Source organism: Sceloporus occidentalis, unplaced genomic scaffold, assembly GCF_023333645.1.
Source record: "Sceloporus occidentalis isolate IW3139 unplaced genomic scaffold, rSceOcc1.0.p SCAF_234, whole genome shotgun sequence".
Taxonomy (NCBI): domain Eukaryota; kingdom Metazoa; phylum Chordata; class Lepidosauria; order Squamata; family Phrynosomatidae; genus Sceloporus; species Sceloporus occidentalis.
The window spans coordinates 315,224-343,199 of NW_028317214.1; the positions used below are offsets into that span (position 1 = coordinate 315,224).

General features: G+C 36.2%; 1 protein-coding gene across 1 annotated transcript; it reads left to right on the top strand.

The window, feature by feature from the left end:
• The first annotated feature begins 1,536 nt into the window (after window positions 1-1,536).
• LOC149276550 (rhodopsin kinase GRK1-like) lies at window positions 1,537-27,419 on the top strand. The gene is made up of 13 exons (XM_089503489.1): window positions 1,537-2,238; window positions 6,712-6,839; window positions 7,634-7,791; window positions 9,827-9,910; window positions 10,727-10,851; window positions 13,653-13,854; window positions 14,364-14,623; window positions 19,301-19,367; window positions 20,777-20,940; window positions 24,043-24,157; window positions 26,381-26,474; window positions 26,581-26,665; window positions 27,171-27,419. Exons 1-13 carry the CDS (start codon window positions 1,537-1,539, stop codon window positions 27,417-27,419), a joined length of 2,433 nt encoding a protein of 810 aa, XP_089359615.1.
• The last annotated feature ends 557 nt before the right edge of the window (window positions 27,420-27,976 follow it).

Genomic DNA, 27,976 nt, shown 5'->3' on the forward strand with positions numbered 1-27,976 from the left:
AACGTATAGCTAGGGCATATATGGTCATGTGGTGTATGTGATCATGTGGGATATATAGTGTGAGATTTTGGGGTAAGCATGAATTAAGGCTTTAGAAGAAAAGTGTGTGAAATGATGAGATCTCAAACATGTGTGCAAGGCAAGATCTAATAAAGAGCATGGTTTATAGAACATGCATAACATTAAGCATTCAGTTCATTTATGAAATAATACATATTTAATATCATTATATCAAGTAAATTTCACAATGAAGCTATGTAAATCTTTGTCCTCTATAGCGTCATTGAAAGGACATATATCATAAGTAATACATTCTGTAAGGGATCTGTGTTAGGTGCACAAAGTTGCCTAATTTTCTAGCAATGGCAATCAGTGTAGGTAATTTAATTATATTATAAAAAATGGTTAACTGAATTTACAAATGAAAACAAGGTTTCTTGATAAATGCTATCCATTAGTTCTTAAATTCTCCACCTTAGTTGCTCTGTAAAAGACACTCTGGAAGGTCTGCACTAATCCAGAGATTTTGTTTTATATATGTCTGCAAAGACTATAATCCTATTTCACTACAATGAAAGAAGTGGCATGTCTACACAAGATGAGAATAGCCTATGTTTTGATTCAATCATTTTAATTATTTCATATTAAAATTAATATATACATACTTACAGGTGCACACTGTAAGGAGATACACATTTTAGAAACATATGATACATAAAAACATTTTTTTAAATTTTAAATGTAAGTGCTAATCTCAATATATATGTTTCCTTATCCTTTTAAAAATGTGCATTGTTAATTCCATTATATATACTAAAACACTGTCATGGCTACCATCAGTATATTTAATAATGTTATGTTTGATAACAAAAATATTATAAAACATGCACATCAATTTTAGTCTTTATGATTTAATTACATATGGGGAAAAAAATGAAGAATCTGGACACACAAAATAAAATATATATGAAAAAATAAATTAGTTTGCCCGCTCATAGCACTAAATGCGTAGTAGAGTATATTTTTAAGACCTAATCATGAGGACAAAGAGAGACAGATGAGATAGAGAGGGAGCCGAATTATCTACCTAAGTGGATAAAGAGTTTAGAGAGGTGTTGAGTCAGGGGTATTATTTCCTCACCTGTCACTTAGCCATCTCTTCTAATAAGACATTTTTGTATTATATCTCGAAAGATCTGGATCACCATTTTACGTCTTACCTGACTGTTACTGTAACTCCAGAAAGGATTTCTTTTTTTTTATTGCTTTTATTATAGCATTTTAAACATACTTGCTTTGCAAACATGTCGTGACATTATCTTTTTTCCCCCCTCATATTTTCCTCCTGCATAGGCAATATAATGAACATACCATACCCGATTGGACATCTTAGATTATAATTCTAGCTCGATCAAAGGGATTTTGCTAAGCCTGGGAAGCACTGTTTGCAGTGGGCAGAACTTTCTCTCAGTCAATCTGTGCTGTTCGTAGCTACTCAGTTGTTCATGTTTGGTTCAGGAGCCTAAACAATCAAAGATGGATTTTGGGGCGCTGGAAACAGTGGTTGCTAATTCTGCTTATATTACCGCGAGAGGAAGTTTTGATGGAGGCTTCAATCCACAAATTACAAGGAACAAGAAATATCGTTCCAAACTAAAGCTTCCACCCCTCTCAGAGTGTGAGCATTTGAAGGATCAGATTGATTTGGAATTTGAAAACATTTGTGTCAAGCAGCCCATTGGCAAAAGATTGTTCAAGGAGTTTTTGGGATCAGTCGAGCAGTTCATCCCTCCATGTGAATTCTGGAATGATATTGAAGACTATGACACGGCCGAGGATGAAGACCGCTTGCGGAAAGCTAATAGCATCATTAACAAATATTTTGATGCACACTCTAGGCTATACTGCCGCTATTTAGATGAGAAGGCCTTTGCACACATAGTAGTGAGAAGTAATAGAGTTCCAGATGGTCTATTTAAGGAACAGCTTAAAGCTACCATGAATTATTTAAAGGAAAATGCATTTCTTCAATACAAGGAGGGCAAATATTTTTCTAAATTCCTTCAATGGAAGTGGTTGGAGGCCCAACCAGTTGGGGAGGACTGGTTTATGGACTTCAGGATCCTTGGTAAAGGTGGATTTGGGGAAGTGTCTGCTACCCAAATGAGGGCAACAGGTAAAATGTATGCTTGCAAGAAACTCAGCAAGAAACGATTGAAGAAGAGGAAAGGCTTTGATGTAAGAATTTGATTTTACATTTACGAATCAGTTTCATTTCATGAGAAAAAAGTAGCTGTAGCCTTGAGGATTTGGATTACTTTGACTGGCTGAAGATCACATGACCATATTGCTTGAAGACATTGTTTGTGTGAAGGTCACAGTGTATTAGTGTTGTAATACAATAAGGATTTGACATACATCTTATTTTAAAATCTCAGCAGTATTTACTGCATACCTAAAATAAATTAGCACATTATTGTGCTCCATAAACAGATTTTTATCTTATATTGTAATTTCCTACATATATCAATGTAATTATTAGAAAAAAATACAAGTGATCATAGTATTATTATTACTATGGTATTATTATTATTATATTAATTTTAAATCAAATACTTTAAGAACAATTCAGAAGAACTATTAAAAAATAAATCCTGGCCCTGTATGTATATGTTTGAAAGTTAAAAAAAGCCACATTAAATAGCTTGTGGATAATTCAAATAAAAAATGATTACCCAAATGAGCAAGTATGAAGATTTCCAAACAAGTATGTGATTAGAAATAACCCCCCCCCAAATTGCTATTATTATTATTATTATTATTATTATTATTATTATTATTATGTATTTATACCAAAAAGAAGTACTTTTCAGAATTACTTTCACTAAAAACCAAGAATACTGATGTAGTTATTTATGCTTTATTGTTCTATAATTCTTTACAACTAAGTTATTATTAAGTGAAAGTATGGGCATAGTAGTGTGCAAGCAATGAAAATCTGATACACAGAATATAACTTGCTTTGCGTAGCAATATGATTCCCAGTACAGGGAGTATTACTACAATACAAAGGAATACAAAGTAATACATTGAATAGTTATGAGGCAAAAAACTAAGCTCAGTACTATTAATAGTGTTTTTATTATACATTTCAGTTTCATTTTACATATCCAAGCATTTTCTGTATTTCATTACATAAAGATTTGTATTAATATTGATTTTTTTTCTTTATTACAAATGTTTACAAGTAATTTAAGGAAATGAGAGAAATGAATTAGGGGTCTAGACCTTAGTGAAAATTAACTCAGTTAAAGCACAGACATCCAAAAGTAGTCTTAGCGGTACTTTTCAGGCAACTATAGCACAAGGAGAGATATTATCTCAAAACCCCATCAACTACATCAATTACTTTTTAAAGGAACCGTAGTGTCAACATTTTCCCCTAAAGCCATAATATCAAAGTCCATCTAGCCTCCTGCTCCCACGCTGGACACCTCTATGTAAAATATATCATGTCAGTGGTTTTTGCTGATTTCAATCCTGAAGCCAGCCACAATGTTAGTAAATGTATTGGGAATCCATCAACAGTTGCTTCAAATTCATGCGCAAAGCTACACAATGTCATGCCTGTAGAACACCTGGTGCTTCCAGCCTTGAATTAGTGAAGAAGCAGCACTTATCATTTGAAATGTTGTTTGATTTTTAAATAATGATTAGTAAAGCAAACCAAGTTTACTCTACGGATCATTGAAACAAAAAGAAACATGTCTGCACCTTTGAAAAAAGTACCAAAAGCTGATACCATGTGTACAGACCTCAGAAGTAGAACATGTTGATAATATCTAATGTTCTTCACCTATGCAACATGCTTATTTTTAAAACATTATTTAATATCCCATATATCAAAATAGATTTTTTACTGCAAATGATTGTCTCTGAAGTGACCAATTACATCTGAAATCTAGGGCTCTGATGATTAGTTGTTAAACTCATTCTTACAAGAGCCGTAATCATGCCCCATTTTCACTCCCTATTATTATCTTTTCTAAAGGCTAGGGGACTTGATGCAGAGGTGTGAAAAGCCACATGTGCTAGCTCAAGAACCGGCATACTACAGGACAGATCGTAAACCATAAAAACAGAGCAGACCAAGAGATCCATACACTAATTTTTAAAATATTGTACAAAGTAATCTGGTTGGTTTCTGTTATGGTTTGTGAAGGTTTAGTTAGCCTTGGTTCTCATTCTGGTGACCTTCTCCATAATTGTATCATTGCCAGTATATGCATATTTTAACCCCTTCACAGCCTTACGACATATTACAGTACTGCGCAAAAGTTTTAGGCAGGTGTGAAGAAATGAAGGTAAGGTGAAAATGCTTTACAAATTAACAAAATGCAAAGTGAGTGAACAGAAGAAAAATCTAAATCAAATGTTTGGTGTGACCAACCTTTCCCTTCAAAACAGCATCAACTCTTCTAGGTATACTCGCACAAAGTCAGGGATTTTGAAAGCATATCGTTAGGCTATGTTAGACAATTATACCAAACAGATGCTAATGATCATCAATTGAATATGAATAATAAACCTGCTGTGTAGGAGAAATATAACTGGGTAAGAATCAGCCAAAATCGGTGAGGTTGCTGAAGTTTAATGTCAAAAGTCATACACCATGGTAAAAATTAGTGCAGCAATGAGACAAAAGGTAATTAAACAGAGGTTTCCAGATGATCTGTCCAAGCTCTTTTGAAGAAGCACAAGGAAATGGGCAATGATGAGGACTAAATGCAGTGGTCGCCCAAGGAAACTTAGTACAGCAGATGGAAGACACATCATGCTTACTTCCCATTGCAATGAGAAGATGTCCAGCAGCTCCATCAGCTCGGCATTGTCAGAAAAAAAGTGAGACCCTAGTACACCCATCTGGAGAAGTCTGGTCAGAAGTCATGTTCATGGAAGACATGAGGCCAAAAAGACATACACTTTTGACGTGGAAACAAGGTCAAGCAACTCAACTATTCATGAAAACACAGGAACTAAGGTGCAGAAAAATTGCAGCAGGTGCTCTGGACGGGTCAAGATCTGAAATATTTGGCTGTAGCAGAAGACAGTTTGTTCGCCGAAGTGCTGGAGAGTTGTACAAATATGAATGTTTGCAGGCAACAGTGAAGAATGGTGGAGGTCCCTTGGAAGTCTGGAACTCCATTTCTGCAAATGGGGTTGGAGATTTGATCAGAATTAATGGTCTCCTCAATGCTGAGAAGTACAGGCAGATACGTATCCATCATGCAATACCATCAGGGAGGCATCTGATTGGCCCCATGCAGCATGACAACAACCCCAAACATACAGCCAAAGTCATTTAGAGCTATCTTCAGTGTAAAAAAAGAATTAGGAGTCCTGGAAGTGATGTTATGGCCCCTATAGAAACCTGATTTCAACATCATCGAGTCTGTCTGGGATTACATGAAGAGGGAGAAACACCCAAGGCTGGCTAAATCCACAGAGGAACTGCGGTTAGTTCTGCAAGGTGTTTTTACATCCTACCTCCTGAGTTCTTTAAAAAACTATGTACAATTATACCTAGAAGAATTGATGCTATTTTCAAGACAAATGGTGGTCACATCAAATATTGATTTGGTTTAGATTTTTCTTCTGTTCAATAACTTTGCATTTTGTTAAATGAAAAAACACTATAAAACCATAAACATGTCTGTTTTTGAAAGCATTCTTACTTTACAGCATTTTTTCATACCTGCCTAAAACATGGTCTACATGACCATTAAGACATAATATGTTATATTTTTTCACAAGTGGAGACATTATGATGGGAAGTGGATATCTGCTTCCAAATCAATGTACAATTTTCAATATGATTTGAGAGTCATGCGTATTTTTTTTTAAAAGACACTGAAAAAGGCAAAGTGTCAGGGCCTTACTCCGCTTTATGTTTTGTCTACTAAAGCATGTGCGCCACCCACACATATATTTTTTCCCTTATTTCTTCCAGGAAATAATAATTAATAACTAATAATTGCTCAGTTGTTAAATATTAAACTTAACGAAACATAGGCAGCTTCATTATAGATCAGTCATTGAAGGGACAGCGTAGCCCTGGGGAGGGCTGGCAACAAAGAATGCATAGAGGTAGTTAAGCAGTACTTTAATAAGCATTATTTTCCTGACCCCCGTAAAAAAGGGAAAAACTGCAGCTTCAGAGGTGTTGCGGAACACCCCCATCTGCTGTCTGAAAATCTGCCATATGCCATAAAATCCAAATGGTGGCACTCCCGTGGCAGAAGTGTCCCATAAATATTTTCCAAATGCATTACTTATTATTAATTTAACTACGTATGTTTGTAAACGTTCCATCAAAACAAAATAACTCAGATTCACAACGCATTCATACAGTATTATACCACTTTCATAATTATATCATTTAACTTTGAGATCATATCTTGTATCTCTTGGAAGAAGTGATGCCATGGAAACTGTGCTGTTAGGCATTGTGCTCTGTAGTGTATATAAGCACATGTGATCGCTGCCCAAATGAGAAGCAGCCATGTGGAAGCCCCAGACAATGCTGCTGGAACAAACAGTATACAAATATAATTAAGTAAATTAAAAGGTTTATGTTATTTAGGGGATGATGTGATATATGTAAAAAAAAAAAAAGGAGCTCTTTATAATAGCCTTTCTTTTTAATTTTAGGGTGCTATGGTTGAGAAAAGGATCCTCGCTAAGGTTCACAGTAGATTTATTGTGACTCTGGCATATGCGTACCAAACGAAAAGTGAGGTCTGTCTAGTGATGACTTTAATGAATGGAGGTGACCTACGGTAAGTGGCTAACAGGGACCCTGTACACTATTCATTTTGGTTGAATATTATAGCTAGCCATGTGTATTCGTATGAGGATATAGGCTAATTAGACACAACGTTATCTCTATAATTTGACACTAATATATACACACAAACACTGCCACTTTGCCAACATGTAAGTGTGAATGCTAGCCCCTATAAAGCTGTATAAAATGACTGCACATGCCACATTTGCTACATATCGTTGTATGATGTTGTTTCAAACATTGACTGATCTGGCTTTATTTACCCCATTCTCTGATACTTAGGCTTTATAAAATTGTGCTTAACATCACATTCAGCTATATACATAAGAAGGATGTGTGATTTCCATGCTATAAACATTTTTTGGAGTTGTGTACCTAGCTATGCCAGAGATTTTATTATACTATGGGAATAAGTCTTGGTGAGTTAAGTGGAAGACCAGATTTCTTTGCAAATTAGTATGAATATGGGCACCAGGAGTTCTCATCGGTGTTCATAGTTAGTGCTGTTATAAAGCGTTTGCTGAAAAGTGTAAAATGTTCGCTCAAAAAGGAGGTAGAAACTGCTCAAGTGAAAACCAATATGTTTTGCATTTTTAAAGGTCACCACTCATCTGAAGATAATGGCCACAGAATACTTTTCATATTTTTTTGATGTGGGTAAAGGTGTTTTGCTCAGGTCTACAGGGGTGTGAAGTTCTCCTTGTATCTGCTGAAGTAAAAAAAAAAAAATAAACATTACTACAATTGTGATGTTAAGTAAAGAAATGCACATGTTTTTTTTTTTAGGTTCCACATTTACAATGTTGATGAAGAAAATCCAGGCATTGATGAACCCAGAGCTTGTTTTTACACAGCTCAGATTATATGCGGGTTGGAACATTTGCACCAAAATAGGATCATCTATCGAGACCTCAAACCAGAAAATGTTCTGTTAGATAATGATGGTAATTACTATTTTGTTATCTTGCCTGTTGTTGGTACATATTGTACCTTAAATTATGTGTCAATTAAATGTTTTGTAAGATATCTAGGATTCAGAATGAAAGTTTTCCGTTCTTTCAATCAGAGTATTTGAGCTGTGGTAGAAATATTTCCTCAATTTTTATTTATAATAATGCCCCTTTGGCTGTATGGGTGCAGACAAATTCTGGTGGAAAGCCTTACCAGAATAGACTGTTATAGGACAAGATTGGGTCCAAAAATGCACAAGCACAGATTCAGTGACCAAATGTTCTCTGCTTTTTAAAATTTGGTCAAGACCAGTTGACTCGCTGGATATTTGCCATGGTCCCAATGGCCAGTCAGAGTCTGGTTTCTTGTTATTACTCAATGACATTTGAGTTGGAGAGGAAGAAGTCTCTGTAACTGGGGCCTCTAAGTTATCACCTATCACATTTTTAATTACTCTAGGTTGTAAAGGCTGTGTAATGAGTAATAATAAATAAAAAAGAAAAAACACCTACGGTTGTTTCTGATAAATATATCTCTTATTTTTAATCTTCAAACACCCTTACAGATATTTATTTCATATATAGAACTGTAAGACATAGGTTTTAGAATAGGTGAAAACCCTTTCAGAATACTTCATTTACCGATAGTGTAGAGACAAGAGAATGTATGTGTTATCAGTTCAAACTATTTGTGTGACGTGTGCTGTATGATTATTAAACTGGCAGAAAGATATTATTTCCTTCTTAAATCAAATCTTAGGTATTCCGTTCTGTAGAACATACCTGCATTGAATTGAGATATGGATGAACTTCTGCTAGTGACATTGTTTCTACGTAATAAAGTAACTGAGATTTACCCAGTGTACAGAAAGAAACACACGCTCATATATATATATATATATATATATATATATATATATATATATATATATATATATATATATATATATATGAGCGTGTGTTTCTTTCTGTACACTGGGTAAATCTCAGTTACTTTATTACATAGAAAAAATATATATATTCTGTTGATTTTCCACTAAGGGGCACTGATGACATTCATGGAGTTTTAGCCATGTGGCCCTAATTGAAATATGCACTACATAAATATATTGAAATAAACATTAATTAAATATCTGATTTCAATTTATGTTCTATAATCAAAGTAATTAGATGTTTTAATGAATACGCTGAGACCCATTTTTTCATGATTAGTGAAGCAAGTTATATGTGCTTTGCCGTGCCATTTCTTTCAACAAAAGCAAGCAATAATTAATTTAGAAGCTTCTGTAAGGCCACACTAGTGGGTATCTGTGGACGGATACCACATGGTGCAGATGTGCGTAGCTTGGCAAGAGCAGCACCCTTTCTCTGTGCTAGTAGTTCATAATATTTTTGTTAATTTTTACTGCCCCACTATTGCCAAAGTACCATCAAATTATAGTAGATCCACATATCCGCCTGTGCATGGGTAAATCTAAACAGGTCTAATTTTTAGCCATACTTAGTTGTGTCTAATGGTACTCCAAGAATATGGTACCCTACCAAATGCCAACTCCAACCTTCTACTAAAAGCCAAACTCCAACACTGGATACAATGTCTAGATTTCACTATTCTTGGTCACTGAGTATATTTATGAAACACTACCAGAATTAAAATATATTTTTTGTTCTGGTTTCAATTTATTACAGCATATAAAATGCCTTTTTAACTGGTCACAAACAGGGTTTGTCTTGCTCGATCGACATAGAAATATAGTGTGATGGCACACAAGACTCTTTTGGCCCATCTAGTCTGTACTTTTTTCCTGATGTAAAAACTTTAATCTTAGATTCAGGATAGCTTTATGGCTGTTCCATTTATCTACCACCTTCTTGGTGAAGTAAAAAAAAAATATTTTAGGTTGCCTGAAAAATAAACTGCATGCCAAATATTTTTAAGAATGCAGCATATTTATACACAATCCAATTGAATGTAGACTAAGAGTTAAAAGACTTGTATGGTAAAACAAAGCTTATGTTTACATTGCAGGGAATGTGCGTATATCTGACCTTGGGCTTGCTGTTGAATTGAAGGAGAAGAAATCAAAAACCAAGGGTTATGCTGGAACTCCAGGTAAACGACTTATGCAAAACACTGCCATAACATCTTTGTAAGGGATTTTAGTGAAATCTCGTTAAAAGCTTTCTATTCCAGTCTGACAGATATTTACTCTCGGATATGAAGTACCAATATCATTGAGAAGCAATAATGTACTTATATTTAAAATACAATTTAAAAACAGAGAATGGTGGGCAGTTGGAGACGATCAAGGTCACAAGACGTACAGAAACCAAGTGGGATGAGGGGTCCAGAGTGAGTTGACAAGGGGTCCAGGGTTAAATGCAAGCCCACAGAAAATGTACTTTGTGTGGGACCCCTCCTAAGTACAGTGACCATGTAGAAAACAAAGGCTAAGTTCCCTGAGCACTGAAAAGAGTTTTTTCTGTTGTACTATAGAATTACATCCAAGTATGACTACTTTGCTAAAAAAAAATATTTTTTTTTCATTAGGAATTATGTCATGGTGTGGAATTCTCCAACAAAATGTTATCTTCCATTTATATAAGGCATACCTTTCAACTGTCACATTTGTTATGGGACAGTCCTGTTTTTTGTGCATGGTCCTGCTGTTCCCTTGAGCTGATCATAGGCTAGTTAGGGAAATCAGAAGATCTCCCCATAGATATGAATTTTATATTACGTTGTTTACTATGTTTAGTTTCCAGTTATTGGTTACTCAACTATAAATGGCATTGAAAAATCTTGTTCTAGCTCACACCACATCAGACACCAAAACATTCTGTTGTGTTGATTTTGTGGATACAAATAATTTGTCTGGTTCTCATAATAATTATATATATAATTTGGATTTCATTACTCATTTTGCAGGTTTCATGGCTCCTGAGTTGTTACAAGGTGAAGAATATGATTATTCTGTAGATTATTTCTCTTTGGGTGTCACATTATATGAAATGATTGCAGCACGTGGCCCTTTCAGGAGCAGAGGAGAAAAGGTACTGAATCTATTTTATTATGTAATTAATGCATAGGTTTGGGTTTATTTTCTCAAACATTTTTATTGTAGTGAGTTCTTCACCAGGTTACAAAAAGCAAAAACTGTCGGCGCTTCTCACCCTAATAAAGTTGGCAACAAATATATAAACATAATATAAATGAGAGGTTTTGGTTATATCAATTGGCCAAAGCATAATTAAGCTCACCCGCCATGTCAAGGCACACTCTCAATAGGGTGAGAACCTACTCTCACCTCCTACATAGTGGGCACATAAAGCAGTTTATACTGCTACCAAAACATTATTAATATGTTGGGGGAGGGCCAATTAAAGCTCCTCCCAATTTACCCCAGGACAGCAAGTTGCTACCAGACAAATGAGGAGCCAACAACCTCACATATGTGCAAACAGAGAAAAGAAAAATGTTGGTACGCTAAGCTAGTCCCAGGCTCAAATAATACAAATGTGTAAAAAGAGCCCTACCAAACAGTGTGAGAATGCTGCAAATACAGTGTTTTGGCTGTACAGTGTATACAAAAAACAAAAACTGTGTGCTTCTCACCCTAATAAAGTTGGCAACAAATATATAAACATAATATAACCTCTGCATATAATATGCATTATATGTATGTTATCAATTACGATCCTGATGTGCAGGCAACACGGATCTCCCTAACCAGGTCAACAGGGCCCCGTGGCGATTCTATAGGGGAGGGGGCAATCAGAAAGGCCACCTCCCCTGTGTTCTTCCCAACCAGCCCCTCTCGTCAGGCGCCCCCGTGGGCAGTGCGCACCCAGGCACCATCAGCGCTGGTCTGGGGTGTGGGTGCCCGATGATTAGGGCTGGTTGGGGATATCACAATCCCCCTCCAACCGGCCCAACATTAGGGAGTGCGAAGTCTGTCAACTCAGTGAATGCAAGCAGTGCAGGTATTTGTATGTTTGTAAGCTGATATGTGTGTATATGTATGTAAAGGCAGTCAGGTGTAAGGGCAGTGTATGTGTGTGTATATGCGTATTAATGGGCAGGTGTGTGTAAGGGCAGTGTATGTGTATCTGTGTGTTTATGGGCAGTTGTTTGTAAGGGCAGTGTATGCGTATATACGTGTTAATTGACAGGTGTGTGTGTAAAGGCAACGTGTATGTGTATTTGTTTGTATATGGACCGGTGTGTGTAAGGGCAGTGTAAATAAAACAACCTCTGCAAAAACAAAAAATAGCTGGAGGGCACACTTTTCAATTCTGGCCTTGGGTGCAAAAGGAGCTAGCTACAACTCTGCCTGATGCAAAGGCTCAGGTCCTATTCATTCCTTGATCTTGCTCAGATTGTGGATATCTTTATGCCTACCCTATGCATGTTTTGAATTACCTCACTCTGTTAGCCTCTTCCACTTCTGATGGAAGCCAGTTCTGTTTATCTACCACCCCCTGCAGTAAAACTTTCTTACATTAAATTTAAATCCCTGACCCTCTAGTTTTTTTCACTATGACTTATTCTATTCTCTTATTCTAACATTTGCTAAATCCATTTAACTATTTAAATATTTCTATCACATCTCCCCTTTCTCAAACTATACATATTAAACTCCCTTAATCTTTCAGGTTGTTTATTCTGCAAACCATTTTGGTAGCCCTCTTCTCAACCTTCTCAAAATGTCAATAAAATACCCAGGAATAGTTATGTTTACATTTTTTTTGGTGAAAATTAACTGTAAGTAATGAATTGTACAAATCATCTAAACTAAAGCACATTTGATACCTACCAGACTAGTACAAACATTAATTGTGTAGACCAGACATGTACTAGCGAACAAACAAAAAAGCATTATCTTATATTGACTGTTTCAGGAACTCGCCAAAATTGGATTTTTTAAGAGGAATGGGCTGTTTAAGGGCTGGATGGAACTCTGATCAGAGATTATGGCAATCCCTAGTCACATAATCTTAAATGAAGAGTTAATGCTGACCTCTAGTGGTTTCTTACATTAAGAAAAAATACTTAATAAAACTAACCAAATATTAATTCCAGGGCTGCCTTTACTTCTAATGAGACCCTGAACATGTTGTTGGTCCTAATACATATATTTTATGTATTTAGACAGAACTTCTGTCATATTTGATTGGTATTAGTGGGTTATTTGATAAGTAAAGTCAGCATTTGAACTCAAATGCTTATATCTTACTGTTGGCTACAAATGAATCTGTATAGCTTCTAGAAACCTCAATGTATCAAGTTAAACAAGACCAGAAACAGCTTAGTATAGGTACTTAGGGTCCCTAAAAAAAACTTTCAGAATGGGCCTCTCCCATATGTGCCTAAATTCCCAAGGACTTTCCAGGTTAGGCCACATGGAGTTTGCTCTTTTCCAGAGGAATGTCTTCATTCAAGAGTCAGAGCTAGTCACATAGAGGCAGTAGCCACAGTTAGCAGGCTTGCAGATGGAACCTAGGCAACGACTAGGCCTGACCAACAACACGCCCCTGCTGAAGACTAATAGAGGCATTGGTAGCTAGGGAGTCTCCTGACCAAGTGGGGGCCTATGTGGCTATTTAATATGCTGATATGGCATTAATGAGAAATAAAATCTATTTTAAAAGATCCACAAAAAACTAAGCGCCAGCCTTACATCTATTAATCCTGATGACTCTAAACATCCCTACCAAGATCTGGAAATGCCTGGAATATTATAGTAGGCCTTTCTTTTGTAGGCTTGGAAAGTTAGCTGGTAACTTCACATAACATGTGTAGTTTAGCATATACGGAAAATATATAACAAACTATTCTGCTATTTCTATTCCAGGTTGAAAACAAAGACTTAAAGAATAGAGTTCTCAATGATCCAGTGGCATACTCTGGAAAGTTCGGTGTGGAGTCCCTGTCCCTCTGTAAAGCTTTACTGGAAAAAGATCCTAAGAAAAGGATTGGGTTTAGAAATGGAAATTGTAATGATCTCCGAATGGCAGCCTTCTTCAGGGAAATTAACTGGAGAAAACTCCAAGCAGGTACATGCAGTCAAGTGCATGCAGACAACTGTCTACTCTTCCCCCAACTCATGTATAAAAGAATAACCTGGTGGTATAGAGCTCACTTATAGCCCTACAGCACCCCATGTTATGCTCAGTGGGCACATATAAATCACATGCACATTCTACTGCCATACAATAACACACACATGCTAACACCATATGGGGACAGAAAACTCAAACACCATCCACTTACACATCCTAACATACATCCACCCTCTCCTGTCATTAAGTGCAGCTTGCCACCTACCCTTCCCTCGTACTTTGTGTAGATCCCTGCCTTCACTGCAACTCGCACTCTTCGTGCCAGCTGCTGTCTTACTACTGGAAGGTTCACCTAACGCATGTTATGGGACCCCACTGAACACCTTGGTTACCAGCAGTCTGGGTAATGGCCACCTGTGCCACCCATCTTAGCAAACCCCTGTTAGTTATACTTGTTTCTTGTTATCAATTAATATATTTTTTTAAACTATTTACCTAAACAGGTATTCTTACACCACCATTCGCTCCAGATTCCAAGACCGTGTATGCAAAGGATATCCAAGATGTGGGAGCATTTTCCACAGTGAGAGGTGTTAACCTTGATGATAATGACAAGCAATTGTTTGATGAATTTGCCTCAGGCAACATTCCTATACCTTGGCAGGAAGAAATGATTGAAACTGGTATTTTTGATGAACTAAGTACAGAAGTAAATGATGTCAGGAGAGATTCTATTCCAAATGATAATGCTGCAAAGTCTGGAGTATGTCGAATTGCATAAAAAAATACATATTTTTTTAGCACAGTCAAAAGAAGATAACTGCGTCATATATTCTTCTGGATTTCATGTGAACTAATTTTCCTGGGAAATGAAACACATTTGACTCAACTAGATGTTATTACAGTATCCTCTTAATAGCTACTGGACATATGGCAAGAAATATTAGTTTAGACCATGTAAAACAGTCAACTAGTGTGCAAATACATTTATAACTCATATATACCACGCTATTTATAAGCAGAACATGGACAAAAATCCTAATCTAGAATGTAATAACATCCTATTTAACATATTTAAATACATATTTTTGGCAAACAACCAGGTACATGTTTATTTTATAGTTATGGTAGTTAGCAAATAAAGAGGATTCCTATTTGCTTACACGTCACATTATGGCGTGATTGCTGAGGCTTTACCATACAGGCTCGGGAACAACCTTCATGTGTATACTCCTTGGAGAACATTAAGTTCATAACATTGGTGATACTGGACTGCGTGTATGAAGACTCTTGTTATATTGTTATCGATCTCTTCAAGTGATGACCATGAGAGTTTCATACACTGAATGTATTTCTATATATGAACTTGGATACTTATATCAGCAGCGAGATGATCATACAGAACCATTTCCTGATTTAGTTTAGCAAAGATTGGGCGATACTCCAAGACAATCGTAGGACTAGAAGCTTGACCAGAGCTACTTAAATTAAATCCACAAGGAAAAACATAATATATACAGAACAACTTAAAACTATTTAATGAGTCCAATAAAGGAATAAAACAAAAAGGTGAAACGTTATTGTAGCAAAGAATGTTTGCAGTAATAGATTGTGACTCCACCAAGCTGTGTGGGAATACAAACTTGTATTGTGTGGACTGTTATAAGAAGAAATAAAAAATGGAGCTATTCATGGTAAACAGTGCAAGGACACTGCCAGTGCTTGGTAGTGCTACAGTTTTATGGCGATGCTTTATAAATGGCAACCAAGACCACCAGAAAATGGAGAGGTTCCCTAACAGACTCTACCCCCAAACTCTGAGAAGTTGTGAACACTTTGGTACAGGGTATCTCCTGTCAAGGGGAGAACAGTTGCAGCAGGAAAGCTGTGATAGAATTTTAAAATTATAAAATAATATTGTCTTTCCTTTTATCAGATTCATATGAGGGTTATGTTTACAAAGGGGATTTATTTACAAAGTTTGATCTCATTTTGTCTTATTGCTGCATGGGTCCATATTGGAATGGAACATATAAACAACGTTTTAAACTTTGCATAAGAATGCAATTCATAACCCTATGACTAAATGTAATCCACTGTTAAACTTATGTTAAAAACCTTATCCAATACCAAAAACTCAAAATATTTATGTTTAGCGGTATTTTAATATTATCTGTTTTAATTTTTGTACTGAAATTTATGCTGAGTAGAAATTGGCAATATTCGTCTTAAAGAGAAATACTGCCTTTCAAACTGTATTATAAATTATAGATATAGACACATTATTTTGCATTTTGAACCTTCACATTATGGTTTAAAAAAAAAAAGTCTAGTTATGACACTAATATTACAATTATTTATCTTCAGGATTAAAACTCTTAACCTAAGTGGTGGATTCAGTACTAGAAGAAAACTAGAACTTAATAAGTATATGTAACTGAATACCTATTCAGTGCAATGTAAGACTATGTATTCAGTTGCCTAGACATTCTGTTCTGTTTTGCTCTAGCATTCAATCCATTCCAATATATTTTCCTAATACATTTGCATATGAATAATAACAACCCCTTAAATTAATAACTTAACAGGGATTTTACAATCTATAGTCACGTTGTAATAATTTTATAGTCCAGGCTTACATGTAAACTAGAAATATATGTAAAGTATACTGAATCAGTTTCTGACAAAATAAAAGTGAGTTTTCTTAAACATCCACCTTCTGTCATCATTTTTATATGATTTTGTTTATATGTGTATACCTAGATGTATTATATTTTCAAGATCTTTTATCTCTATCACTCTTTTCTTTACATACCACTATATAACCATATCCAAAACTAGGTATAGACTCAGAGAAGAAATAATTATTTTGTCTCTTTCAATGACAATATGCCACCATATGCAGTGAAAGTATGAGCAAAAAAGGGACATTACGGAACTTATGATTATGAAAAGAAAAATTCTGTTCATAAGGGAAACTGCACAAAGTACAAGACTTCTTCAGACTTGAAGAAACTACTTCCATCGTGGTTTTTACTAAAGCAAATTGAGCTGAAATTCAGCTGCTAGATGGAAAGATGGCTGAAAGTTGAACATTCAGCTTTTTCAATTTAAACATATATTGGAGAACAATACTGTATATTCCTGCATAGTTTCAGGAAAATAAACCACTGCTAAGAGTAGAAACTTTTAAATATCAAGAGAGGGCAAGTGATTTCAGTCCTGTTCCACAAATATCCGCTTTTTGAATCATCATGAAAAACTGCTGAGAAAGGGCCCATTGGTGGTGTAAAAGCTGCCTCCATTCCTTGTCAGTGCAGGCCATCCATGGGATCTTCTCAGTTAGGTCAACCAGAACAATCTTCCTCCTAGTGGCTTTGTGAAAGGACAGGGCTAGCTGCATACAGGGACGGCACTATCCCCAGACATTTCTTAGTGGGAGGGACGTGGACAGGGAGTGGGCATGGATAAACACCACTCCCCTGCCTAAAGAAAGAAGAGACTGACCAGGAGTCTCAGGGTAGCAGTGCCTAAATTGGAGACTCTGGGTCAAACATCAATTGGACCATTTCATTGGTTGCAATGGTGATAAGATCACTTTCCAAACTTTGTCTCAAAGAATATTATTATACCCCCATTTCATAAAGCATTATAGTGATGACATATTATCAGGTTTTATATTATTTTCATTCACAACACTTTTTGTAGGACAAAGTTTTGGGTTTTTTTGCTGCCTACGGTGATTGTTATCTATCCATTTGCTATAGTCTGAAGGATATATATAATTCATTTCCTGTGTGGGGTTGAGAGCTTGTACACAAAGAGTTTTTTTTTGTCAGGAAGCATGTGCACTATGCACCTTATGTGGTTTATTATTTAAATGATCAAAAGTGAACTAGATAATTGATTTACACTATTTACCCATTAACACTAAGGCAAATAATACAGCTTCTTTGATAAGAAATCAAGCTTTCAAAATATAATTTTGCTTTTTTTCTGAAATGATTTTTTCTGTGAACTTTGAAAAAGATGGTAGCCTGTGAACACAAATAATATGTGCAATAACATTAACAACAGAAGTTATGGCAGCGGTACATAGCAATATAAAAAAAACCATAGAATAAAATGGTGCTATCGGAACACTTATTTGCTCAGAAGTGCTGTCCTTGTCCTAAACAAGAGCTGTGGATTCATCTGGATCACCTTCTTATTGATTGTGGAACTCCCACTATCCATTTATCTATTTATCTATAATTTTATTATAATGAAAGGTATCCCAATGCCATATCTAGGAGCTCTCTGCATTTCTCTCAGAGTCTTTCAGTGACTCTGCTTCTGGGTCACGGGGCTCTATCTCTGGTGTTAAATTATCCCCACTCTGCTCCCTATCCCCCAACACTTGTTTATGGATGTAACAGATGCTGGACTCCCATTTTGGGAACATTATTGGGATTGTAATTTTAGATTATTTTGCAAAGGGTTAAATTGTCATATTGTGTATATTCACCCTTTTGGTTCCATATGTAATTTTTCCATGTGTAGTCAGATTGACTTGTTGTTTAGTCTAGGTTTAAATGTTACTTCTTAATCCCTTCACCTGAGTATTTGTTACTGTATCTGGTACCGATCTTGTCTCTGTAATCCCTTGCCATTATTTTATGTGTTAATTATGTTATCCTTGTCCTGTTTAATGTGAGTGTCAATTTCCCCTCCCCTGGTTAAGTGGCTATATAAACTATGCCCAGTCCCCATAAAGCATGTTCTCTTACATCCTGATAGAATGAGCTGTTGTATTATTTCCAGTCTCTAGTGAGAGACCCTGGGTGAAACACAGCTTCTCCAGGTCACAGCACTCAAACTTAATCTGTTTGTGTGTTAACTCCCTTCTCTATTCCCCCTCCCTTCCATAAAAATTTAAGGTGCTTGTGGCTATCCTTGCCCCCTGCACAGCTGCCCACCCCACATACACGACTAACCCCTACTCCTTGTATAGTTAGCCCCATCTACTGCAAAGCCACTCATCCCGAAAAGGGAGAGCTCAAGGTAGCTGGAGCCTAGAAGTTCCTAGGTAGGAGTGTTTCCCACAGAAAGTATCAGGGGGATTTGGCTTATAGACGGGGCTAAGATAATTGACCTCTAACATAATAAAATAATTGAAAAACAATTTGATGCAAAAACCTACAAAAAAAGCACAATATTTTTTAAAATATATTTTTTCATCTGATACTAGCAATAAAAATATCATTTTGTTGATAAGATAAACAAAAATAAAGAAATAAATGAGGCTGATGGATAGATAGATTGTGTCAGTGGTGGTGTAACCTTAAATCTGATTTCATCCTGTGTACACTAATATCTCTTCTTTCCTGTCATCACTTCCTCTATTAGCACATCAATTAACTTTTTCTTATTCATTAAAAGTTATGTTTTCTCCGGACAGAGAATGGAGTTGACTGTGATTATCAGTGTTATTTTGGCAAATTTTGCTTTGTCCACGCAAGATTTGGGTAGGTAAAATGGGCTTAAATATTTAAAATTACATTGACTTTAAGGTGACTGAATCAACTACAACAGTACAGTCTTATATATAGATCTATATATTAATAATTATCACATGATTAAAACTATTTGCATTTATTAACTGTAATTACATTTTCTGCAATTGTATTTTATGTACATGTTGTTCTTCTGTGTATAGAATTGTTTTCTGTGTGCTAAAATTTGTATTCATGTTCATTTTTCTAACCTTAAAAGTGTTATAGTACTTATTAAGGTATCGTGTAATATTATCACCAAGTCCTGTAGTATGTAAAATTGTTGAGTTTAATCACCGCTGGTGGAGAATGGCTAAGCTTTTCTGTGTCCATGTTTTGGTCATCTGCGACCACATGGGAAGTCTGGCTGCCAACCTTGGTGAATTTAGAAAATTCTGGTCCAATTGTGGAATTTAACAACTATTTTACCAGTAGGTGACACTGGTGAAAACTGACACAGACCGAGTGGTATTATGTCTCAACAGGTAATATCACTTGAAATTGGAAATTGTCAAAATGCACCACTAATGGGCCATTTATATCAAATACCAGAACTGGCAAGCTGAAAGAGGCATTCTGAACATATCCCCCCCAAACATTAGTTTTTCCTGTTTCAATGGAACCCAAGCAGTGTTTTAGTGAACTTATTAGTCTACAGTAGGATGTCCAAACATCTGCACATAGTATCATGGAAGAGTTACCATTCTTCCAGTGCTTTTCCTTGGTATTTCTGTCTTGTTTAGGCATAAAACCCAGTTGTACCCTTCAATAACACAGGAGCCTGCTACAGCTGGGGCACTGAAGTGGACATGACTATAGCTCTGCAGTGTTTCTCCTAGTAGTCTACAGGCCACAGGGGGCAGTGGAGCTTTCATTTACTAGAATAAAAATGGCATTTGGTCTTACTTTTTAGACTGGTGATAAATCCATCAAAGAAAAAGAAAAACATTTACAAGTTATGTAAATTCGTATTATTGTGGCTACTCAATAAGAAGACATGGTTTAGTATGGTGTTGTAGGTAGGTGTTCAAATGAATTGAATGATTTTTTATGAAGAGGAGAGTTGGTATAATTATAATTTTATACTGTTTAATACTTGCCTGTCCTAAATGATTCTTACCTGGAGAGAAGCTTACCGATGGGTAAATGGATGAATACAGGCCACTTCTCCTTCTCAAAAGGTTATTTATGAAGTAAACTGTTTGTAAACATACTAGAGAGTGCAATTAATGTTTTGTTTCAGTGGAACAGCCCCTTTAATCTTCTGAATAACCTGATGTGTTTCTTGTAATAGTGTGTGAGTAAGGAAGGCACGTCATCTTGAATTGTTTTAAGAAATTTACTGTGGTAATTTTAACTGTGTACATCCTCTTATTTTTTAGTTATCGTTCCCCCTGAGAATGTGACAATACATTCTCAAGATGATAGTGTTTTTGTTCGCAGTGGTTTTCCACAAATAATCCAGAATTCCACAATAACAGTTCTGAATGAGAAATGTTTTAATATGGAACTCCAATTTAAAAGCAGCACTGCAATGCAATGGGAGGTTAGTACTTTTTTTTTTAATTTTTTTTTAAAACTCAGTTCATGTTGTAAAATTAGATAAAAGGGAACATTTTATGACCACCAAATAACAAGACACTATTGTATAGACACAAAAATGCAGTCCTGTAATCACTCTGTATTAACAGACTATGTACATTATATGATCTCTGGGGACAGCCTACACTTTTTACATATACAGTAAGGTAACTGTCATGGAAGCCTCCTTACCCTGGGCTCCTGGAGGAGCCTCAGGACCAGCCTCCTCCCTACAGCCTCCTACTGCTGTGACAGTAACAAAATAGAATAACAGGAAAAGGTAAGCAAATAAAACAAATATAAAAACATAATAGAAACAAGAGTGGGTTCCCATCCACAATAGACTATAGTGCATTCTGTGCAACTGAACTTGGTTACCTGTGTGTAAGGACAATAAAGGTATGGAATTCACTGCCTAGGGAGGTGGTGTTATCTAGTACATTAGATGCCTTCAAAAGGGGTCTCGATATTTTCTTAGAAAGGCATGACATACAGGGCTATAAATAGAATTAATATTTTAGAGCTTCATGATCCAAGGAGAAATCCGATTGCCTTTTTCCCCTGATGGCTGAATTCGAAGTAGCTTAAATACGTTTTCTTTTGCCTTCTTTTGGATCAAGAGTAGGAAGGTTAGGTAGAAGGGTTGAACCTGATGGACTTTTTTTAATCTTATGTACTATGTAACTATGTTGTGGTGGCATACAAGCATGGGCATCTACATTTAAAGAAAAGCCACTAAATGGAAGGTCAAGAAGGCATCATTGATGGCTCCGTGATGTCAGATTTAGTATGATAACATTTGGTGCTTGAAAGTTTTTGAATGCTCCCCCTGCTGCTAATCACACATATTATAATCATGCCTGGGAAGTCATCTGGAGACTCTGGATGAAGTGCCGCTTCTCCAAGTCATGTCCCAAATCTCTGGGCTGTGGGAGTGGCATGCCGCATTCCCTGGGTACGGCCATTCCCCCCCATCCACCCCTTTGCAATTTAAAGCGTTTGGGGCTACTGGAAGGGGAGCATGGAAGTTCCCAGGTATGACTGTGACCTTTCTGATCACTAAGGTTTTATTCAAAAACTCTTAAAGGGAGAGTTGATAGGAGAGTTTGTAGGGGAGTTGTGGTTTCAACTCCTCCATATCACTATACACAAATCCCCAATAAGCTTCTGATGCACAAAGATCTTGCCTGGCTCTGTATAATGTATTGTTTAATGAATGAAATCACCACCCTTCCCATTAAATTATGCGTGTGTGTGTGTGTGTGTGTATATATATATATATATTACTGTATAACGAACTAGGAATTTGTGCCACTCTGTGGACTGTGCATTGTAAGAACAAAGTTGACACATGGAGAATAACAGTTTTACACAGGTGCTGATTCAAAAAAATAGACAAAAATGTTATATTGTTCTTCCTTTTTACGTGTGTCAGAAGCAGAATTTTTCAAATATTTATTTGGAAATGAGTCAAAGTAACTGATGCAAATTGAGAAATACTTCTTGTTCTATTATGACTAAGATATTTATTAACCATGATTATATCATACTCTTGATCAAGACACTGATAAACCTGCAGCAGCTCTCATATTAGATTGTCCAGGGGCAATGTGTCTGTTAGACAGGATGTTTCTTAATAAGATGGTTCTCAGTAAAAACCTCATTATGCCCAATTTACACACCTTGTGGTAAAAAAAATCCACTCTGGTAGTTAGAAAAAATGCAGAAAATGTCAGATGGCACAGAACTAAATAAATAAAATAGTATTACAGTAGAAGTGTCAGAGGGTAATAGAGTGGAGTAATTTACATACATGGCATAAGCATAAGGCTTTTAGACAAGACCAAGACCCAAATAATCATTGAGGTTTCTACTGCAGGAAAATGGACAGAGTTGATGGGTTGGATGGTTTAGTCTGCCATCCAAAATGTTTCTAAGTCTGGACTAAAAATAAATCAAGATGCATTATAGGAAATGGTTTGTGTGTTGTGTGGACTTCTATACCTCTTTACCATGGGCTGATCATGTTCCGGGGTGGGCCACAGCTCTATGGTCTAGTTCACACTACAGAGGTCTAAGCTTAGCTGATATACACTGCCTGTGCTATGAGACCTTCCAAGGCAGAGTTCCAGGGTTATGATGTTATGTTTCAGCACATAGAAAAAGACATGCAGCATGATGTAGATGCAGACCCTGGGAGCAAATGGATGTTTGGGGATGCTGCTCTGGGTGAAATCCTAATGCATACCACCCAATAGTCCTAGTTTTTGGAGTTTGGGGACACTGTCCCGCTGTCCTGGGCAACACCAGCTGGACAGTGAGGCGCATAGGCTTCTTGGGTGAGATCAGAGAATATCCTCTGACCTCCCCAGAGAGGGAGAGTCACAAGAGTCACAAGGTGTCTGTTTCAGTAAGGTTGGTGGGTGGTCATGCCTATAGGTATATAGGGAGAGACGTACACTGATAAAATGTTCTCAATAATTAGCACATAAAATATTTGGCACATTGGTTTCTTACATGTAACTACGTTTCTTTTTTCTGCTTCCCTTTGTATAGCAGATAATGTGGCTGCAAGGAGGTGTTAGCCAAAGTGGTTGGAGTGGAATTTTAGGTCAGTAAGAGGAAGTACACAGACTTATTGGACAGGAAATGGCCTGGACCAAAATTATACAATAAGTAACAGATGTTAAAATCTATTACAAATTTGTCAGTCAATAATGACACACTGTTCTAGTATGACTTCCAAGAGCTTAACAAAGGCATTTTTACACTTGTGGACAGCAACACTTTTAACATTTCTGCTATGTCCTTGTTCAACTGTAATCTTCATTTCATTTAGTTTAGCAGTTATAGGGCAAATATTAAAAGGTGTGTTTTTTTCCAATTGTAATGTTTTCAAATTTGGTATTCTCTAACTTCTTGAGTCTCTAACTTCAATAGCTGCCATAGATCTCAAAATTGCAACATAAAACTATATGTTTTGGCATGATTTGGCATGTTTTAGGCCAAGATTGGAACATGAGTAGTGAGAGGCAGTATTTTTTTTTATAAGGCTTCTTTTTTTTAGGTGAGCGGTGGTATTCATTTTTATGCTGCACCTGTACTAGAGATCCCATATGGAGTCTTTTCAGATGCCAGGGATCGCATTTTAAACAGGGGAAACCCTTATGATATGATGAGTAGTAAAATACTGTTAAACCTCAGTGGAAAAGGTCTACTAGACTCAAAAACCATAAATATTTTCAGTGCGCAGAAGCCAGGAAGTTTTTTATTATTCTGTCCAAGAGTTCTAAAAGCATGCACAAGTGTCCATGCAAAGATACTAGGGAGCCAATACTGAACAGCTTTTAAGGTATACTCCAGCCTTCATATGCAGAGTAACACATATGACAGCTGAGTGTACCTTTTATCCCACCCAAATTGTGATTGTCTGCCTCAGACAGCCTAATTCAGTTTTCACAAGGTAATTTTTTAAATATTTACATTTAAGTTACATGTAATACCGTACAGTATAGTACTTTGTCCCAGTGATTTCTGGATCATCACTCTGTTGCAGAAAAAATCACAATGTAGTGCAACTTTTTTAAGACAACTAGTTAAACCTTGGTTTACATTTAATTTTTTTTATATTTGTATGGTAATTTTAACAAACCAGAATGTGTTTGAGTGAATTTATTCAAATGCAGCCAAACTGACAATGTTATTGCGTGATTACTATCAGTGATAAAATGTATGATCTGCCCATGCAATCTTTCATTTTATTTCCATATTTGACTCATCGTGAGAAGAAACCTCTGTTGTCTACAGGCTGTTCTGGAAGCAAGACTTTTTTATGTCAATTTAATAATGCAAACCTGGATCCAGAGAAGTGCTATCTCATACAAATAAGATTCATTGCAATATGGCAATGTGTATCTAACCACAGAGAAAGTAAATGGGGGCCAAGTATCCTGTTAAAGAATGGAAAAGCGCTAGGTAAAATTCATGCATCAGGTGAGATATTGTTTTTAACACTCCGAAGGGTAAAAAAAATAAGCATTTTTTATTTAATCTTTTTAAATCTAATATATATTCGAATGTGCTTGAGAACACAATTTAGTTTACTATAAAGAGAGACTAGAAGCCCTGAGAAAATTACACTGAAAGGTCAGAAAATGTATAAGCCAGGACTTTTGGTTTATACACATAAACTAGGTAATATTATTTTAGAATTATTATTGAATTTGATTTTTATTGGAGAGTGAGATTTTTAGCAGATCTGTGCATTCAGATTGGTATGAATTTTAAACATGATTTGCCAATTTTGTTACTTCATACGAATGTTGGAAAACAAGGATGGACAAACGAAAAAGAAGCAGAGAGCTACGAATTTTCATTTGCATTTTGTTGTTTTTTGGTCTCATTCTTACTCACTCACACTCCATCTCAATGGCTCCACTTGCCTTCTCTTGGTCGTCTGTCTTCTTGGTTGGTCTGCTTCTGCCCGCTAAACCTGCTCTCCTCCCCCTGATTGGAGGAATGGGGGAGCGGCTGTTTCTGTGGTGTGCACTAAGGCACCACCCTTGCGGAAGTACTCCAAGAGGCCTTAATAACGCAGATGGATATATGGATAAAGGGAGGTGCAGAAAAGCAAATCCGTTTGCATAATTGTGGCCTCTTGTAGTACTTGTGCAACAGATCGGTGCCATGGCACGCACTACTACCCATTCCTCCAATCGGGGGAGAGCCCTGGATAATGCAGCAGATAGCGTGGGGATGCAGACCAACAATGAAGACAGAAGGAAAAAGAAGAGACGAAAAAAGACAGGGACACAGAAGTGTTTGGCCAAGAAGGTAGGGAGATAATGTGAGAGAGACTGTAAGAGATACTGGCAGAGAGTGAAAGAGAGTGAGAATATGAGTGATGAGTTTCTGAATGCAAAAAGCCCTCCAAATTTGCCCGAACTGAAAGGGCAGAAAGAAAAATTTGTTGACCCCCAAAATTACAAAAAACTAAACAAAAAATGTGCCCATGTGCACAAGCCTAGTCTTTAGATGAAAAGATTTAAAGTTACTTACACTCTTGAGCAAACAGAGATCTTTTCTTCAGGTGGAAACCTATGAGATCCTGAAAGCATATGTAACTTTACGTCTTTTTGCATGTTGACCCAATAAAAGTAATCTAATTTGATGGAACTAAAAGGATATTACCTATCAATGGGTAAAAATAGGATATGTACATTACGCAAGAAACCTGCCATATACATTATATTATTACCCTCAATTTATCTAAGCACAGACAGACACACTAATTTTTCATAGTAGAGCATGGGCATCAATGTGTTATATTAGGTATTGTTACTCTTTTAAGTATTTATAACCAGTGTTCAATACATTATTTGTCATTGTCTATGCTTCTTTGTTAGATTCATGTGATGAAGAAATTATATCAAAACGACTACTGATTCTACTGTCCACATCTCTGTTTATAATAATATTGTTTGTATGTGTAATGAAAAGGTGAGTTGGTACAAGGATAGCAAACCTTTTCGTGATGGCTTAAACATTTCTCCAAGATTTTCTATCAGTCACAACCCTCACACAATACAACTCCGTTTCTTTACAGATTAATCCGATTTGTGTTTCCAGTTATACCCGACGCAAAACACAGATTTTCTGGACTCTTTGAAGACCATGAAGGAAACTTTCAGGTATCGTATTCAGCATTAATTTATCATTTAGTTTTAAAGAAGAAATGCATATACACAAAATGGAAATACCTTATTTGCTCGGTTATAAGACAACCCCCCAAAATTTGAATATGAATTTAGAAAAAACCTGAATATAAGACTACCCTATAAGAAAAAAGTTTTATTAGTAAATATTAATTTTCATATTTAATAAAAACTATGATTGAGAAAAATGCATTTTTTGTTTTTATTTCCTTTTATTTGCCAATCTGCCCCCCAGTTATGAACATCTGCCCCACGGCTTGCTACTCTGCCCCCCAGAAATGCCTTAAACCCCTCTATATGCCACTCTGCCCCCCCCAGATATGCCTTATATTAAAAAAATTAGGTTTTAAAAGTATAACAACCCACACTACTTGAGACTCACCGTTGTTATTATTGTTGTAATGTGGCCCTTTCTTTATTATACAGGTCTGTATTGGTTTGTTTTATTTATGGTGGTTTACCAACCAAATTTGCCTTATAGAATTGGACGATAATATCAGGAAATGAAACAAAGCAAGAAAAAGTAGAGTCAGTGGAAAATGAATGCATCATTGAAGAAGAGTCTGCGGAGGAAATGCACATGGAAACTGTTGAATCTGATGCTTTACCTGAAGAACAAACCGCTACTGGTACCATGAGTCCTGAGGTTTTTTTTAAGAAGGATGGTCCAGATGTTTGTGTTGGAAATTTCACATACACAATGAATGACAGCATGTACATCAAACTTTAATGTACGTTTGCCTTTTACTCTTCAGCCCTAGATAACCATACTTGTTATATACTATTGAAGTGTTTAAATCCCAGTAGAATCATGGGTTTTCCTGTGGCTAATTGCAGAAGATATGGATCTTCATGAGTTTTCTACATATTGTCCATGATTTTTGGACCTATTAGCTAACCATTGGGAATGATACAGCATTCATGCTAATTTGTAAAATCATACGTCATAAATAAAAGATAATTTCTGATCAGTTTGGTGTAATATTAGTCATTTCCATTCTCTGCTTATATGAAGTGTGGGAAGTGTGCATGTTTTAACTTGGAGCTTTGACATATGGTCCTTCTGCCACCGTGGCCTATTTGGGGCATCTTTGAAGTCGGTCAGTTCAATTCGAATCATATATTTTTGAAAACTAAACACCCCAGGGTATTTCAAATGCCAGTATTTGACCCTTTTCCATGCACTAATTTTACCACCAGCCTTTTTCAAAATTTGTGGTGGTATTTTTTGTGTGATTTTTTGTTCACACACATTGTACTTTAGGTATGAGTTTACCACTCCTGGTA

Excerpts from the sequence above, each read along its gene's own strand:
- LOC149276550 (XM_089503489.1), top strand. The coding sequence starts at position 1,537 with ATGGATTTTGGGGCGCTGGAAACAGTGGTTGCTAATTCTGCTTATATT. Across the intron at positions 6,840-7,633 it reads ATGAATGGAGGTGACCTACG|GTTCCACATTTACAATGTTG; the intron begins GTAAGTGGCTAA and ends TTTTTTTTTTAG. Across the intron at positions 10,852-13,652 it reads TCAGGAGCAGAGGAGAAAAG|GTTGAAAACAAAGACTTAAA; the intron begins GTACTGAATCTA and ends TTTCTATTCCAG.